Below are 19,971 nucleotides of genomic sequence, written 5' to 3' on the forward strand. Positions count from 1 at the left end.
AAAGGGAAGCAAGAAATTATAATTTGTTGTGCACAAACTACAGTTTGATATACTGAGTATTACCAATAGTTACAGTAGAAATTTAATATTAAATACGCAAGGAAAATGTCACATTGTGAACTATTTTCATGTCTAAATCTATTTCAGTAAGTGGCTATTTGAAATTACCAATTTCTTGTTCCAATCTTTGGGTTTTCTTTGGTAGATATTAGGATTAGGACATATTACTACATTTTAATATTATTATGTATTCTTTATGCTGTAATTCTTACGAATTTTTATACAAAAGTAATTCTTTTTGAACCCTAAGTTAATACATGCCAAGTTTATGTAAAAGCTCATAGTCAGCTTCTATGCGGTTTCTCTTCTTTCTGGTTATTACTTCTACATGTGAAATGAATATTCTAAAAACCTTATAACACCATTAAGCCTTGTTTCCATTATTATGAAAAAATATAAATATGCTGACCAAGGCAGTAATTTATTTTATTAAAAAACATAAACTAAACGTAACGTTTCAACCTTCTAGCAAGGTCTTCATCAGACTCTGTATCAAGTACAAAAGTAACAAGATACCAAAAACAGGGCATTATATATACACAAAAAATTACTCCCTCCAGACTATTAGAAAGTTGTTTTGGAACTTTCTAGCAGGTGGCTTTCACTATACTTTCACCTAAAAGGCGAAAAATATATACTTTCATATAGAATGTGGATTGGGCTTTATCTCTCACGCTCTTTTTCCTTCATTTTCTTTTCCTTCTCCTCTCCTCTTTCTCTCTTGTCCTTTCCACTGTTTCTAACACTTTCTTCCATTCTTTGTTTAACTTCAGTCCCCCATTCCAGTTCATTGTGTCTTCTTCACCTTTCTTCTCTATTTCCTTGGCTTCCTTCCATTTTCTCACTAGCATTCTCTTCTCCCTTCCTATCTGCTTAGCCTCATCCCACTCTATGTCATGTCCTGTTTCTCTCGTGTGTTTAAATATCGCATTTCTCTCTCTCTTAAGTCGTACATCATCCCTATGTTGTTTCAACCTATCTTTCAGTCTCTTTTTCGTTTCTCCTATGTACACACTCTGACATTCTTTACATTTTACTTCGTAGATAATCCCTTCCTCTTCCTCTTCTCTGTTTTCCTTTTTCTTGTTTGCATTCTTCGCTATTCCTAAGATGCTTCTCCCTCCCTTCCTGTAAGTTTTAATGCCCGCTTTCCTAAGCACTTTGCATATCTTTTCTGTGGTCTCCCCCATACTTCTTATTCCAAACCACCTCTCTTTTTCTTTCTCTTCATCTTTTTCTTTCTCTTCCAATTCTCCCCTTCCTCTTTTCTTCCTTCTTCTGTTTATGTCCAGTCTATCCTGCTTCTCATAGCCATTCTTTTCCAGCTGTTTCCATAGGCTATTTATTTTGCCTTCTTTTTCACATTCCTTCGTGCATATTTTCGTTATTCTGTCCTCCATATTCTTTATGAAATTTCTTTTTGTCACCTCACTTACATCACTTCTTTTGTGGCAGAATACCCCTGCTGCACACTTCTTCTGGTGCCAAGCGGTTTCAATTTCTTCTCCTCTCTTCCTTTCCATCAATATTGACTTACAGGAAGGGAGGGAGAAGCACCTTAGGAATTGCGAAGAATGCAAACAAGAAAAAGGAAAACAGAGAAGAGGAAGAGGAAGGGATTATCTACGAAGTAAAATGTAAAGAATGTCAGAGTGTGTACATAGGAGAAACGAAAAAAAGGCTGAAAGATAGGTTGAAACAACATAGGGATGATGTACGACTTAAGAGAGAGAGAAATGCGATATTTAAACACACGAGAGAAACAGGACATGACATAGAGTGGGATGAGGCTAAGCAGATAGGAAGGGAGAAGAGAATGCTAGTGAGAAAATGGAAGGAAGCCAAGGAAATAGAGAAGAAAGGTGAAGAAGACACAATGAACTGGAATGGGGGACTGAAGTTAAACAAAGAATGGAAGAAAGTGTTAGAAACAGTGGAAAGGACAAGAGAGAAAGAGGAGAGGAGAAGGAAAAGAAAATGAAGGAAAAAGAGCGTGAGAGATAAAGCCCAATCCACATTCTATATGAAAGTATATATTTTTCGCCTTTTAGGTGAAAGTATAGTGAAAGCCACCTGCTAGAAAGTTCCAAAACAACTTTCTAATAGTCTGGAGGGAGTAATTTTTTGTGTATATATAATGCCCTGTTTTTGGTATCTTGTTACTTTTGTACTTGATACAGAGTCTGATGAAGACCTTGCTAGAAGGTTGAAACGTTACGTTTAGTTTATGTTTTTTAATAAAATAAATTACTGCCTTGGTCAGCATATTTATATTTTTTCTAAAAACCTGATTAAATGGGACTATAAATGTGATTATTAGCAAAAAAATAGCAACCTTGTTGTAGTCATATTTTTTTCGTAACACCTCCAGCTGACGCTATGAGAGTCTAACTAACGAGCCTACTGACAGTGTAGAGCGTGAGTAAGAGACTTGTCGATTGGCACTGGATTGTAATGATGTCAGCTGCTATCTCGTTGATTGGAGGCTTTATGAATTCGTGACTCTCTTCCAAGCTCCAAATGCAGAGCAGCCAGAGATGTTACGAAAGTAATCACACTACACACACACACATACGTTTAAATACATGAATTGCCCAAGTGACTTTGTCTGGAAAAGTTAGGGAATTTTGTTTCTATGAAATTGTAGACATCCTGCACAAAAGCTATTTTATATAGATAATTCAATCTAATACCTATATAACAGTCAGGAGACTATTGGCAAAGTTTACATAATGTTTTTAAGGTCTACTTGATCATAATACACACGTATAAGATAATGGTGATTGGACCTACAGTTTAAATTGGATTCTCTCTCTTGCAATCATTCCCTATAAAAAATCTAAGTGATTTAAGAGGCTTTTACGAGATTTTGAAAAACACACATACAAAGATATTGCATGTCGTTTATAATAATTACTATTATATTATACTTTGTATATTGTACTTTACCTTAGGTGTCTGATAATTGTTTTCTCAACATTTTGAAACCTCGTGCAGCAGCGTTTCCTTGGAGATAAAATTGAAAATCAAACAATGCTTAACAAACAATCAAAAGTCAAATAATGCAAGAAAATGTGGGGAACAGCTAACAATAACATATGTATATTTCCACTTGTGATTGTGTGTGTGTGTCTATATTTGTGTAAGATGTAAGTTATAAGAATCAATTAAGTGATTTTGGCCAACCACGATTATGATGCCCGTTTAAACAAGTATGACCAATCACATTTTTGTCTGCATGTAAAACCTTACCATTGTTTGTAAATTAAAAAATTAAATAAGATAAATTAGAAGTTTTAAAGATTTCGACACAGCATTTGTTGTGATTTAATGAACATTATATTTCCATTTTTATTTAGTGCGTACGAGAAGGAGAACCATTCGGCACAGGAAGTGAAAGAGGAAGGGCTAATGCACTTGCGAGAGAGGGCAATCCTGGATGACACCATCCCACCGACCATCTTGATGGGTCCCTTCACCGTCAACATAAGGGACACGAAAGAAATGCTCAAGAAGAAAAGATTGGATATCTGCATTGCTCTGCTTGACATGTTCGCCAAGAAAAAGAGGGAAGAAGTTGATGTTGTAAGTAGTCAGTATTTTCCTTGTGATATTATTTTATAGTATTGCTCTACAAACGCCAGTGCCCTACTCTCCTTTAAAAAAATACGAGGGGAAGTCATTAAATGGGTCTCGAACTGATGTGGGTTAGGTGAAAATAGAGGCGAGTAGTTTTCTAAGGGTGGCCTTAGGTGGCAGCATAATCCAGCTCGATGATATTCAGTTAGCAGTCGTTAGAAAGCAGACGCATGCATGGGCAGCTCAGTTTTAAAATGGCGACCGTGCTCGAGGACTGTAACGTGGAAATGGTACGGGTGGAGGTGACAGGCGAGTGACAATAGGCAGCATAGAAACTGTAACGCCCGCTTTAGACGAAATCATTTTCCTTAGCATTTTTCTTAACATTTATGCCATGACCGAAATGCTACCGTGTAAAGTGAAAAAAAATCTTATGGCTTTTCAGATGCCATGGCTTATTTCATGGCATTTCTGAAGGATATAACCCGTCCTATTTCCGTAGCATTTTCCGTAGCATAACCAATCAGAAGCGACCTCGAGGTGACGAGTGCACATGTAATGGCGGCTGCGTGAGATGTAAACAATGTATCACTTCACATTTTTAAAAGCCGATAACTATTCAACCGAGAGGAATAACGTTTCGTAAAAATCGTTATTAGGTATAATACAATGGTGCTGCTTAAATACATACTTTACAACGTTTACTGTACACGTATGGAATAATATTTTAGTTGTTTAAATTGTAAACACCGTGCACTCAGCATAGGTGGTGTAACTCAACGTGCCTTTCATGCTGTATATGTTATACAATGTAATCGCAAAAGCGAACCGAAAAATTACATGAAATGCTTCCTTGTAAAGTACTACGTATCTGCTATGAGATTTTTGGAATTTACATAGCATTTATACTAGCAAAAATGCTAAAGGAAATGCTTTCGTCTAAAGCCGGCCTAATAGGGTGTTCTTATGGTTTAGCCTACAGAATAAGGCATGATCGTTTGAATTTTCCGAAAAGTGTACGCAAGGTGACGGCAAACATTTTGCATATGATGATGATGAACGTGAGGTTCGACTGTGGCTGGGACAGCAGCCAAAAGACTTTTATGCAGCAGTTAAAGCGATGGGATAAGGGTATCATATTATAATATATCAATGCTCGTCGAGATAATGTTGAAACATAACAACGGTTTTCAAGTCAGTAGTATCTAAGTATTTTTTAAAAATAAACGTTTGTGACCTACTTACTTACTTACCCTTGTATTATTAAATGTTAATTTCATTTTTCTTGTCTCTATAACTCACTTTTTACTCTGCTCTTTTCAAAAGGACAGATATATCTTTCACAGGATTCGAACCCGGGATCCCTCTGCTCGTAATGTGCTGTGATAACAACGGAAGTCGGCATGTGAGCTACAGAGATGATTTACGTACTTGCGTGTGATTGTCTCGGTTACTGATACTAACTGATAATTCAACACAGGTAAAAATCAGACGAAGCCAGGGGTCCTGGGTTCGAATCCAGGATGTTTGAATTTCTCCCGAACGTGGACAAAATAGAGAATTGAGTAAAACCGATATAAGAAAACCGAGAAAGAGAGTGAGTTCTTTATGAGCGTCACTTTATCAATTTTATCATTGCCATTTCGCGATTAGCCAAAAGTGACAGAAAAGCGAAGTAAAATAAACCAAATCGGGATCGAGTCTTAGCGGAGCCTACATTTTTGCTTAATGTTCAACGTGTAATTTTGGTATCTTTGAATTGATTGTGTCTATTCTTCTCAATTCATGAATTGTTTAGTGGATCCCATAGAACAGCAGCCAATAAAAGTTTCCTTCGATTCAATTCTCTTCGCAACGCAAATTCTGGAAGAATTAATTAATATATTTTATGATTAGCAGTTTTCTTTGTTCTATTTCAGATTTCGGCCGAATATGAGTCCATACATACGAAAGTCTGCCAGAAGCCATCCTCCATTGAGCATATTTTCGAAATTAAAGAATACCTGGAAACCGTAACTAACAACGTCCAAGTTCAGGAGACCATTATGAAGAGAGTGTGTCAGGTAAGTGAAGGACTTTCTTGTCCATAATTAGGTCGCAGAGGAAGCGAAAAGTAATAATTAACGACAAAGACGAACGGAAAATTGGAGAAGTAGTGATCTGTGACGTCATGTTCTATTTTTGTAAATTACATCTTCACATCTTTCAAGCACGTGACGTCACGGAAATTTTCTGTTTCACTCATTACGAATTCTTTACTTCGCAAGCATATGGCCTGGTTACCCAGTTTTCGTTCTGACACAGAAAAACTAAATGCATGAAATATTTCTTTCTTTGTCAAGATGTACTTTAATGCATACGTTGATGTGTTTGTCATGCACCTTCCTGCATCCTTCTCGATCATGTACTTAAACATTTGGCCTGAACTACAGACTTTCTGCATTTTTTTGGTTTCAACTAATGCATTTGCTTTTCTGTGGGTAGGAAAAAGCGTAGGCTTTAACGAGAGAGGATATCTTACTTCACTGCACATTTGGGAGACTCACGATTAGGGTATGCAAATCCGAATAGTTTGAATAATACCAAGATTTCGGGACTAGAGACTATAATCCCTAGATCGGGATCCCGAACATTAATGCAGACAAATAATTTATTCCCTCTTCACTCCTTCTTCCCTACCCACGTAGCTGCAAAATACAGTTGTCGACCTCCGTGGAGGAGTGGTTAGCACAGTGCGCTACGACACCAAGAGTCTCAGGTTCGAATCCCGGCCTGGGCATGGGTATTCTTTGTGAGTGTCCTTTCATCCTTTTACATCATATCACTCGTCGGCATCTTCGAAATGAGCCAATAGTGGCAGAAAAGCTAAGTAAATTAAATTATATCAATCAATCAAAATGCAGTTGATATGTATATACTGTCGGATGTATATACTGGAGAAAGTTGTTGAAGAAATGACGGTCCAAGACCATCAACTCTCCCCCCCCCCCCCACAAAGACGGCCACGACTGTCAACAGCCCTCCCGCCCTTGCAGTAGTTGCACTTGTTTCACTTTAAAAACAAACAGGTGACACGCAATTAAGGCGAAGAGTGACAGTTTCTCACCAGATGTGCATTTATTTGAATATCGTCGGAATGGGCAATGCTACTGAGGAAAAAAATGTCGGTGTTGAATAGAGTATGAATTTCTCCCCATGTTGCAAGTGGAAGCGGTTTCTGAAGTTGATTGTTAAGTTAGACACGACCTTTGAAAAATATGATTAAGTATTTTTAGAATCTAACGCATTCCTTATGGAGAAAAAAAACCTGCAAAAACTTCAAGTTACGGCTAATCAAATGCGAGTTTTCGACTTTTCCGACGACAAATAAAATCTTCAACCGTGTCCTCTTTCCGTTCAAGTGTTTTTCTACGCCATCGAAAGTTTGATATTCCCAGGAGGAGAAGTAAAATAATACTCCCATGAGCGTAATTGTAAGTTTTCTCCCCCTCCCACAACCATCCAGGGCAGAGATCTCTCTTTCTCCAGCCCGCGGGAAAAGGTCGCTGGGGGAGGAACAGTTTATGAGGTTTCTCCTGGCCTTATGCACTTATATATATATATATATATATATATATATATATATATATATATATATAAACAGTTGGTAAACACTGTCAATTTTACAATGGTCGGATATGTTGTCACTGAAAGCGTTTCTGGCAATTCAAAGCACGAAAAATACATGTATCGTGCACAATTTCCGTAACATTACGAGGGTCACTATTTATATTTTGAGCCTAACAATGAAAAAACAGGAATTTGGCATTGAAAACTGCTTCATTGTTTTTCGAAGTATTCTCCTTTATGGTCAATACACTTTTGCATTCGTTCGAACCATTTGTCAAAGTAGTTTTTCCAATCTTCTTGAGACACCTCCATAATATGGTTTTTGAACGCTTCAACGGCGTCTTCCGCCGACGAAAATCGTTGTCCACGCAATTTATTCTTGACATTCGGAACAAGAAGAAGTCATTGGGTGCCAAATCAGGACTGTACGGCGGATGACCCATCAATTCGATTTTTTGACTGTTCATAAAGTCGGTTGTTAGACGAGATGTGTGACAGCTGGCATTGTCTTGATGAAGAATGATCCGACGGCATTTGTTTGTTTTCCGTATTTGACCGAAGACCTCTGGCAAACAAATTGTTGTGTACCATTCAGAGTTGACCTTTCTACGTACCTCTAAAGGCACGGTTGCCACATGACCAGTTTTCCCGAAAAAACAGGCGACCATTTGTTTCGATGTGCTTTGAGCGCGAACAACTTTTGTTGGATTGTGTTCATCTTGAAACACCCATACAGTCGACTGCTGTTTACGTTCCGGCTCATATGCATATATCCATGATTCGTCACCTCTTACAATCTTATATACGTCTTTTGAAGCACCACGATTGTATTTATTGAGCATTTGTTTGCACCAATTGACGCGAGCGTCTTTTTGAGTTTTTGTCAAATTGTGTGGGATCCAACGAGAACATACCTTTCTCACAGCTAAATGATCATGTAATATTTTATATATGCTGGTGGAACTAATGCCTATGGTTGCCTCAATCTCACAGTATGTCACATGACGATCTTGCAGTATTAGGTTTTGCACAGCATCAATGTTTTCTTGAACAACAACTGATTTTGGACGACCTTCGCGAATCTCGTCGGTGAGCGAATGGCGGCCACGATTAAATTCGTTATACCAGCGTTTCACAGTGGCAAAGGATGGGGCTTCATCGCCAAATGTGGAAGTAAGTTGATCGATGCACTCTTGTCTTGATAATTCACGTCGAAAATCGTAAAAAATCATCGCACGAAAATGTTCACGAGTTAATTCCATTTTATTGTTGTCGCGCAATCTCCAAGGCAACATAAACAACACAAAGGAAGCTATTGACAAAACATTTGAAGTACGTTATGGTCAATAATGGCAGACGATTCCGTGCAAACGTCAAATCGCGCCTAACTTCAATCAGTGTTGCCAAGGCTCAAAATATAAATAGTGGCCCTCGTATAAGAGATAAATATATATTGGAATGGGGTGGAGCTGGGGGGATAAACCATCCTTAACGGGATGACAATTTATCTTAGTTGGCAGGGTCGCTTAGATCTGTTTGGAATGACTTCTAGAATCCTCCTCCTTAAATCTTACCCTGGTCCAAAGTGCCTGTGCATTTGAACTCATCAATCTTGGAATCAAATCAATGTTGCGATAGGCTCCTCTATTCTGAACAACTCTCAATCAAGTTTAGGTGAATATTGGAGTGCATTCCGTCTGAAAAATTGCTTACACCCATCCGTAGTAGTGACTGATTCCGTGCTCTCTCGTATACCACTTCCTATCACTTGAAAATGTTATTTAAGAACGTTTTCGGAATTTCCTTGTTTCTTTGGAACGCGTTGCCATGTACAGTGTCTCTCAAAAGTTTTAGGACAAGGACATTTTAAACTAGGCAACCCAATTTACACAAGCCGTTGGTGGGTTGCGTGTAGAGTTAGGCTCAATTTCAGGGTTGCCACATGCACAATAGATATTTATAAAATACGCGAAAAAATAAAAACAAGTATTATTGTATAAAATTATTAAAAATATCACTATTATATCGCAATTGACAAAATTTATTCTCAAAGAAAAAAAATAGGTTTTATGGTATTTCATCGCTGATGAGTCTACAGAAAGGAAAAGAGGTGAGAGAAAACGAGAGGTGACAAAGGAGAGCAGAAAGAGAAAGCGAAAAGAGAAGAGGAAAAGTAGAGGAGAGAAGAAAGAGAGGAGAGAAGAGGAGATTGGAAGAAGATTCTAGGAGAGATGAGGAAAATGGAGCAAAGAAGAGAAAAGAGGAGGAAAACGAGATGAGAGAAGAGGAGACGAGAAGAGGGGAGTGGAGAGTAGAGTAATGGAGAGAAAAAGAGAAGAATGAAAAGAAGAGAGAAGAGTGAAGTGGAGTCGGAAATCTAAGACAGGAAAGGAGATACGAGGAGTGGGGATGAGTGGGATGGAGATAAGATGCAAGAAAAGTAGGGAAGACGATATGAGATAAAAGCAGAGCAGAAGGAGGGGAGAGAAGAACAGAAGGGACTGAAGAGAAGAGGTAGTTTCAGAAAATATCGTCTCAGCGTCAAGAATTGATGCATTGGTTAAATTATCGACATGAAACATTCAATAACATTTTGAAATGTATTGGAGAATGTATTAGATCGGTTCGAAATGCCTTTTGGGTTCTTTCAGAGCAAGATAAAATCTTCCATGTAAGATCTTTGATTTTACCTGCGATTATACCACTAGAAACATGAATGTGATTTTAATATTTATAAAAATTCTCCAATTTTTGTCCACTTCTCCGTTGAAATGGAGATTTTGTAATTTAATATTTCCCCTTCCCTAATTCCAAACTGAATCATTCCGTTTCACACGGACAATGAACACAACGGGATAGGTCTAAAACTTACGAAAATTTTCTGCCACTGGAAGGGTTTGAACCTACGACCATTAGATTGACAGTCCTGAACGGTAAACACTATCCCACAAGCCTTCGCTCCTGAAAGTAAGTAGAAGGAGCTGACCAATGTGAAATGTAGATGCAACTCTCCTCCTACATGTAATGTGCAAACAATACTTGTTTGTAACAAAGAAAACGAAGGTAATACGACTCGGCGAAAACATTTAATGGAGAATTGCACATGATAAGAATTTTTCATTCGATATTTGCGGAGGTATCCTTCCATTGAACTCGAGTGGGAAAAGGGGTAAAATTAGTATGTAATGAATTGCCACAAATATAAATAGTTATTTCATTAATATTTGTCAATGTCTTTGAAGCAGTACACAATTATCGTTAGAGTATCATAATTCACGATCTTATACATGAAAATATCCCTTTGAACGTGTGTCAATTCATTTATTTGTTTATTTTTTTTATAAATTCCATATGCAGAACAATGTAGCCACTATACACTGCTATTACAAATAATGTTACCATGCTCTTCTTTGATAGAAGGAGATTTAAAAAAAAGAAAGAAAAGAATACCTAGTATGGAGGATCGAACCTGGGACCGCAATCAATTCTTTCAAGAACTCTAACCAATACACTACGCCCTTTGATTCCTTTGGAGCAACAGTTCTTAATTATTCTGTCGCGTCAATATTGTAAACGTTATCCTGCAAAAAGATGTTTATAGCTCTGTACTTCTAGAATTACTCTATACACATGCATTTGAAATTTAACTCTGAATTTATTTCTTCGTTGTTAGTATATCTAAGCTTGTGAATATATTTTATTTGTATTTTTATAACGGTTACATGAACATCTACGAAATAGTTCCTTATAATAACCTCCGGTAGACTAAGTTACCAATATAAACAAATGGAATACAGATTGTCTTCGAGCTTACATTGTTAAAAAGGAGCGGATACTCATATTACTATCCCAATACTTATTCAATAAGGTTTCTTGTTTGTCAGACATTATCACTTAAACTATTTCATGTTGAGCTAGTGCCCAACTTGAAATCTATCAGTCTTCAGATTCTCTTTAAAATTCGACTTTGGTCACTTGTAACTTGCTGCGTGCAGACACTGCATCGACAGTGGTTTGCGATAAGAAGCGGCCTTGAATAGCGTGAGTCACTTTGAACGCGAGCAAGCTACGATACCAAGCTTGTCTGCCTTTGAAAACCAAGTCATTTTTTTTTCACCGTTTCCGAACGCGATTGCTATTGTAGAAGTATATATTCTCTCAAAAGAGCAAGAAAGGAAATTCGACCAATGCCCCCTCGAACCCTGAAATAATTAAATGTGAACCTATCAGTAACTACGAAAATAACATCGTCGATTTTAGAAATGTGTAAAAATTTCAATTTTGTTCTTACATAAATGAATCTGTTTCTTGCGCAAAAGTCTTCAGGGTGCAATATTGGATGGTTTTAGTTTTTTAATGCAAGGCTAGGAAACGTCCGATTTACCGATTTAGTCAGGACAGTGTGTTACTTTCAATCCCTGTCCCGACTTTTTCGAACTGCAATCGTGATGCGAGATGTCTCTTTATTATTGTTTTTTCTTAACTCACAATTAGACATGTTCTTTATTGTAATAATAATTCCTAGTACGCAACATTTAATTTATAAATATATTATTTTCTAAACATAGAATTATCATGACTTTTCAATGGCGCTTGCACTATTTGAACTATTTTGTAATATCTGTCTCTCTCTCTCTCTCTCTTATATATATATAAATTTGGGTCTGGCCCCTTCCTCAAAGAAATCCTGCGTACGGGCCTGGTCTACGCCAATGACAGAAATGCAAGCAATATTTTTATTTATTTTTAACCCAATTAAAGGAATGTGGAAGAATTTAAAAGAAATAAGAAAGGGCGGAACGACTGTTGCTCTACTTTAAAAATTGTTGTTCTTCCAGGAAGAAAAATAAGAAGGATTTCCTCCAGCACCTTAACACAGTGTCCCACGAGTCTCTCTTGATGAATACTGTCAAATGTGAAGTGATTGTATGAATAAAATTTTCCGCCTGTTTACGTCTAACGTTGCGCAGATTTGGTAGTTCGCAAACGGTGTAATTATTTCGTGTTACCTTACGCAAAGATCAAATACATTTCATAAGACTGTTCTGAACACGAGACTTGCGTCAGTAAACAAGCATTTCGTCTGTTGTAGTATCACAGGAAAAGAATATCTTCCTGCAATGTTCAAGCCTCTAGATATTTTCCATTAATAATGTCTAATCACAATAACAAATTTGAAGAAATAACTCGCATTTTCACAACTACGTGCCAAAATTCCCGTTTTTCTTCAACACTTCGAAAATAATTTCTCGAAGATATCTGCTATACTACAAGAAAGCAATCCAAAATTAAAGTAAAAGTTCAACTACATGTATACCCAAAGACATTTACAATATTGGAGGGACAGAATATTTAAAAATTGTTGTTTCAATCGAAGGTAAGGGTGTGGTGTAGTGGTTAGAGTTCTCGGTAGACTGCTAGAGATCCCAGGTTCGATCCTCCTTAGAAGGTTTTCTTTTTTTTAATTCTCCTTCTATTATAAACAAAAGCATGGTAACATTATTTGTAATAGCAGTGTATAGTGGCTACATTGTTCTGCATATGGAATTTATAAAAAAAATAAACAAATAAATGAATTGACACACGTTCAAAGGGATATTTTCATGTATAAGATCGTGAATTATGATACTCTAACGATAATTGTGTACTGCTTCAAAGACATTGACAAATATTAATGAAATAACTATTTATATTTGTGGCAATTCATTACATACTAATTTTACCCCTTTTCCCACTCGAGTTCAATGGAAGGATACCTCCGCAAATATCGAATGAAAAATTCTTATCATGTGCAATTCTCCATTAAATGTTTTCGCCGAGTCGTATTACCTTCGTTTTCTTTGTTACAAACAAGTATTGTTTGCACATTACATGTAGGAGGAGAGTTGCATCTACATTTCACATTGGTCAGCTCCTTCTACTTACTTTCAGGAGCGAAGGCTTGTGGGATAGTGTTTACCGTTCAGGACTGTCAATCTAATGGTCGTAGGTTCAAACCCTTCCAGTGGCAGAAAATTTTCGTAAGTTTTAGACCTATCCCGTTGTGTTCATTGTCCGTGTGAAACGGAATGATTCAGTTTGGAATTAGGGAAGGGGAAATATTAAATTACAAAATCTCCATTTCAACGGAGAAGTGGACAAAAATTAGAGAATTTTTATAAATATTAAAATTACATTCATGTTTCTAGTGATATAATCGCAGGTAAAATCAAAGATCTTACATGGAAGATTTTATCTTGCTCTGAAAGAACCCAAAAGGCATTTCGAACCGATCTAATACATTCTCCAATACATTTCAAAATGTTATTGAATGTTTCATGTCGATAATTTAACCAATGCATCAATTCTTGACGCTGAGACGATATTTTCTGAAACTACCTCTTCTCTTCAGTCCCTTCTGTTCTTCTCTCCCCTCCTTCTGCTCTGCTTTTATCTCATATCGTCTTCCCTACTTTTCTTGCATCTTATCTCCATCCCACTCATCCCCACTCCTCGTATCTCCTTTCCTGTCTTAGATTTCCGACTCCACTTCACTCTTCTCTCTTCTTTTCATTCTTCTCTTTTTCTCTCCATTACTCTACTCTCCACTCCCCTCTTCTCGTCTCCTCTTCTCTCATCTCGTTTTCCTCCTCTTTTCTCTTCTTTGCTCCATTTTCCTCATCTCTCCTAGAATCTTCTTCCAATCTCCTCTTCTCTCCTCTCTTTCTTCTCTCCTCTACTTTTCCTCTTCTCTTTTCGCTTTCTCTTTCTGCTCTCCTTTGTCACCTCTCGTTTTCTCTCACCTCTTTTCCTTTCTGTAGACTCATCAGCGATGAAATACCATAAAACCTATTTTTTTTCTTTGAGAATAAATTTTGTCAATTGCGATATAATAGTGATATTTTTAATAATTTTATACAATAATACTAGTTTTTATTTTTTCGCGTATTTTATAAATATCTATTGTGCATGTGGCAACCCTGAAATTGAGCCTAACTCTACACGCAACCCACCAACGCCTTGTGTAAATTGGGTTGCCTAGTTTAAAATTTCGTTGTCCTAAAACTTTTGAGAGACACTGTACATGACACATTTATCTTCGTATTCTTAGTGTGTTCTGTAGACTCCCAGAAATTTGAAAACAAGATAAACGTGGATTAGTTTCGACATCAGAAAGTCGACCAATGGGAAAAAACATTATAGTTTCCTAAATGCCCATGCTTTCGTAGGGTTGTGGTATGAAATATATTGTCGTCGTTTGCAACAATGTCTTACCCTTTCTTTGTTTCATGTTATTTCCCACCATCTTTCTATCCTCATGATTCTGCATATCTGTATTTTTTTGTCTTAAAACTTGTGAAAGTATCGGCCTCCCAGTCCCTTGTTTTAATCCGGCCCTCTGGATTACTTCCTACTTTAATCCCTCAAATCTCTCCTTTCACCTCACCCTGGGTGCAAAGCGAGCAGATTATATTTGCGCCGGAATTACGAAAGGGGGGTTTCACATAACAATTTATATTTTTAGTCCCTGGTTCGTTTACACATGTACAGCAAGTGAATAAACAATTGGTTTTAAATGGATAGTACCGTAGTTCTTGGAATCATAACATTTCTAGTAGGATGTATTGGTTTATTATTCGTTGTTATATATATACATATTTACATACTGCTTCCATGTATGCATTTACATAATTAACCAATTCCCTTAACTCAACATAATTGCGCACCTGTGGCTTTCACCATCGGCACTTCCTTTACCGCAGAGTTAGCATAACTATCTCTGCGGGCCTACCCTCATCTTAAATGATATTCCGTTCATAACAAATGCGTTTCCTTACGCCTTTACTTTTTCTTATGGGCATCAATTATTCAATACGGAAATATCCACATATTCAAAGCTTTTTTCTAAAAGGGGACTTGGGACGCAACAGGGGTTGACTTACACCAAATGCTACATTATTATTTTAAGTCTAACCACCAAAAGTGGACTAAACTTGAGAAGACGATACTCTTTGTCGATCAATGGTGAAACACTGTTTTTTTGCTAAAGCCCACTGGCCTTTTTTATAGTTGAGGTAAACATCCGTGGACGGGACCCCGTAGCGTTGGAAAATTCAACTGTAACGGTCTCTTGAAAGACAGCTAGCTCCCCCAACCGGGGAGATAAAAACAGGGGAATCTAATATCCAGTAAAGCACAATCCAATAAACACATACACTTACATGCAATAATGACATAAAAGTACACTCATGGAAACATATTACTTAACCCTACACCTTGTAGCTGGCCAGCAATTAATTATTGCAATATACAAAAACCAGAAATGGTCAATCCGACCATTACAAACATTCATGCGTTATCGTAATCGGTACTGGGATGTCCTGTTGGATTTCCACGCCGAAGACCCGGGTTCGATTCCCGGGTGATTTTTCAGCGATGCTTCTGCATGGAGCGAGCGGCTCTGAGGTTCATCCAGCATATAATAAATGGGCACCTGGAGGCAACCCTGGGGGTGAAGGCGGTTGGAGTGTAGTACTGATCACACGACCTCCACAAATTGCCTAGATCGTGAATATGTTGGACCCAACCTCCACATACTCTCTATTTTCCTTCATGACACGGTGCAATGACCACGGGGTAACATTACCTTTACCTTAAAATATGATTCCGTATGAAAACAAGGGTCTTAAATATAGGACTGACAATTGGAATGGGGTACAGCAGCCATGCAGGACTTAGGATGAACCCTCCATCTTATATTATTGATTACCTGATTTCCATTGTGGGCCTATGAAGTGACTCCGCTTGGGTGGCGTAGAACGTTGCGTGGTCCGCTCGTCGCCGCAGGTTCCGGGTTAGAATCCCTGGCAGGTGATGAGAATATTTCTGTGAGTATCCCACCAGTTTGATCTGGGCCTCCCCGATGGCGCAGTGGTAGAGATGTTGCCTTGTAATGAAGGGGTCCCGGGTTCGATGGCCGGTGAAGGCACAAGTGGTTCGGATCCCACTTTAAACTGTAGGTCCAGTCCCGATTAGCCTTACTGTGCATAAAGTGGACATAAAACGACCAATCAATCAATCAATCATCAGTTTGATCTAATCGTCGTTTATCCTCATTCTGTGCATTTACACAAAGTGGCAAAAACTAGTCACGTAGATTTTTAAAAAATACAAAGTAAGATTACTTGGCATTCGCTGCCTCTTGGCATTGTTTTCATTGTAATATCTGAAAACAGACGCCCTGAAACATTTCACTACTCATTCATTCATTTCATGGTTTTGACAAGGAGAATGGAAGAAAGAGAGAGAGAAAGAGGGAGAAGAGTAGAGCGAGAGTGAGGGATAAAGGGAAAGAGAAAGAAGATGAGAGGGAGAGAGGGATAAAGGGAAAGAGAAAGAAGATGAGAGGGAGAGAGGAGAGAAACAAAAGGGACTCTGATGTACGTGATCACAAGTTTCGATATAAAAGTAAGCAAAATATTTATTCTCGGAAAGAGAGAGAGAAGCTGCAGTGAATATAGCTCAGTTGTTTGCCATACTACTAACTTAAAGGAACATTTCTATCGTAGACAAGGAAAGTTCATAAAATATGTAGGTTCCTGAACCTCGCGACCTTTAAGCGTCCTGAACCCAGTGGTACAAAAGAGTTTAAAGGGCTAGGGAACCTTCAGTAAATGTCAGGTGTGCTTTGGGAAATTTTCACGGAGATCCTCATAGTGGAATGTCCGCAGTTGCCCCCCTTTTTTTTGCCACTTTTGCCCCCGCACTATGCTAAACCTTATCTACAAAGGTAAATATACTGTCTTTGTCCCCCCAGTATTGGTACATTGCCCCCCCCGGTTTTGGAACCCAATCAACGCCACTGTTGGAAGGTATAGAAGGTATTGAGCATATGTCCCCACATAATTTATGTGTGTGTAAAAACTACAGTCCATACTACTCTGTTTGATATGAGCATAAAATTAGGTGTTTAACCAAACCTTGACATAGTGAAGTTGAGCTTTTCTTGTTCTAAGGTATGGAGAACTCCTCTTGCGACACATAGATAGGCCTATATATGTCTCATGGTGACCATCTCTCTCTGAGTTAACTAAAATAAATGTTATTATTTGCAATAATAAGATTTTTCAGTTTATCATTACAATTACATAACAGAGAAAGGTTCTTGAATGATTGATTGTATTTGTTCTTAAGTCCATTTTGTGCACATAGAGATGCTAGACCTAGACTGGACCTACAGTTTAAACAGTGATCGAAACCACTATGTGCATCCACCGGATATCGAATCCGGGACCTCTTGAACTGATGAAAGAACAACAACAAACACACATGGACAGCATTCATATTACACAGGCTTCCTACTGGATGTAAGTCCAGACACCAGAGCCTCGCTAGTCAGCAAAAATACAGTTCAGGGTGTACTATGTGGATTTAAGTGTCTTCCGCGAAGGCCATTCTTTACACCCTGTATGTATATATATGTGTGTGTGTGTTTGTGCATACGTGTGTGATGCGTGAGTCTTAATTTCGATGTGCATTTTTCTTTCCTGACGATTTAAGAGATGGGAAATTTGTGAAGGGTTGAAATATTGTTTCTATTTCTGTAATGTTTATCTATTATATATATAAGCTATATATAAGATATATATATAAAAATACAGTACATTATACATACAGTACAGTGTATTAGAACATATTTTATCTCTAAAATCATACTTCTTAAAATCTATTGTATTAAAAAAATTCCAATACTTTCCACATTTTCTAGGTGAAAGAATGTGTGCTCTGGACATTTGAGGTAAAACCTTGGGCCATCTGTGGCGTTGTGGAAAATCTACATATGTTTGAGCATAAACTCGCCACAATGCCTGTTTCTATAAGTGAAACTGATTTAAATCCGACATATATATAGCAAAATTTATTTGATATATAATTGGAATTGTATAACCTTTACACGTAAATTGCTAATTACTGAGGCAAGACCAATCTCCTCGCAGTCAAGTTTAAAAAAACAAAAAACAATAGGTCACGAGCTAAATTAAAAAGAGGGTGGCTTGGGGCAAAATATTCTGTACCTTAATCTACCTAAATCTGATGAAACGTTATATCCCCCCTGGTTATAGGGAAAATAATTGGTAACACACTCTGCCTGGGTATTTCTGGTTTTATATTTTAATGTTTGGCTTCCAAATGTTTACTCGAGCGAAATGTACAGTGCGTTTACTTATAATATCAACAAATTTTCACAGCCATTCCAATGTGAAAAACTGTCCTTTGTCACGCTTTTATATTTGCCACGAAGCCTCAAAGAAACTGTTCTTTGGTCTAAATGGAAGGGTTAAAGTTGCAGTGGTCTAAGTCACTTTTTTTAAAAAAAAGACTTAGACACAGAAACCAGATCTATATAAGTCAATCTGTTAACAGAATAAGTGAAGTAAATCCGAGATTCATTCAACTGTCAACAGATGACAGTTTAAGGTCTAGTGATAATGAAAACAGCTGTTGTGTTGATCAGCAAAGTGCTGTGAGTGAGACTTTTTTTTCTTTTTAAGAAAGTGAATTACACCACTGTAAATTTAACCCGTCCAAATGTGCAAAGGAAGCAGCATAAGTTCGTTTGAATCAATGTTTATACTTTTTTCATCACGATGTCTTTTGATTATAATACATTTAAGTTAAATTGTTTTGAGGGAGGTGAGATCCGAGCTATTGAAATGTGTACTTAGAAGATAGAATATTTAATTTCAAGAGTTGTGCAAGTAAAGTTTTCTTTTATAAAGTTAATTATTTTACAAAATACATTTGTAAAGTAATGAGAGTTTCATCTTTACTCAGCTACTTACATTTGAACAAGAAAACACCCCGAGTCATTTCCAATGGAGGGGGTTTCTTCGGTTTAGAGACTATGTTAGTCTGATGGGTGTGTGACAAAGAAGAATTCAGTTGAAGAATCCGCGAGCGGGGAAGCATTTCCCACTCGTACCTTTCCAGAATGGCTCTTACAATGCGGTGGTTTAGTTTCTCCTTGTAAAATGATGACAATATCACCGGACTTGTTTTTTGCTTCCATTCCAAAGATACATTTTTCAGAATAACAACACACTACAATCTTGGGGGGATTTCGGACTGAAGCGACAAGTGGCAGGTGAATTCTCCGTGTCGCTTTCCTGTCGCTTCGACCTGAAAACTCCCTCAGACTGTAGTCTGACGTCACAATCGGAGTGAGTACATCTTCCCACTAATGTCCGATCGATCAAAGAACCGCCGGCCCCCGTGGCAGAGTGGTGAGCACATCGCGCTACGATGCCAGGGGTCCCGGGTTCGAATCCTGGCCTGGGCATGGATGTTTGTGAGTGTCCATTCATCAATTTCATCATGTCATCACTCATCTCCATCTTCGCAAATTAACCAAAAGTGGCACAAAAGCGAAGTAAAATAAATCAAATCAAATCAAAGAACCAACTTGAATTCCGTCGAATGTCAGGGAGGGAGATGAACCCTTGAACCAATCGGCTTGGTCCAGTAGCCATGTGGGGGGTTGGGGAATCTTGTGGCATTCTGCGTTGCCAAACTTATCAGCAAAACAGGTACCAAAGGCATCCCCAACAAGGCCAAGGCGTTGTTAAGCCTAACGGTCGCCGCAGGGTAGTAAAGGAATGGGCCTCAGATTCTCTGCCTCTCGCTAAATAGGTGCGTGTTGACAACAGAAGATGACATCTACGAATGGACAATAGTTAGAGCTGT

At 37.9% G+C, this 19,971-nt stretch overlaps 1 protein-coding gene across 1 annotated transcript in view; it reads left to right on the forward strand.

The window, feature by feature from the left end:
- Nucleotides 1-19,971, forward strand: part of LOC145994472 (dynein axonemal heavy chain 1-like) — a 1,132,367-nt gene that overhangs the window by 87,694 nt on the left and 1,024,702 nt on the right. The window contains exons 10-11 of the mRNA XM_083130607.1: nucleotides 3,420-3,645; nucleotides 5,559-5,702. Of these exons, the coding sequence (XP_082986733.1) occupies nucleotides 3,420-3,645; nucleotides 5,559-5,702 (370 nt within the window). The remainder of the gene's footprint in view (nucleotides 1-3,419; nucleotides 3,646-5,558; nucleotides 5,703-19,971) is intronic.

This window comes from Lepisma saccharinum, chromosome 10, assembly GCF_977018435.1.
Source record: "Lepisma saccharinum chromosome 10, izLepSacc3.1, whole genome shotgun sequence".
NCBI classification, from domain to species: domain Eukaryota; kingdom Metazoa; phylum Arthropoda; class Insecta; order Zygentoma; family Lepismatidae; genus Lepisma; species Lepisma saccharinum.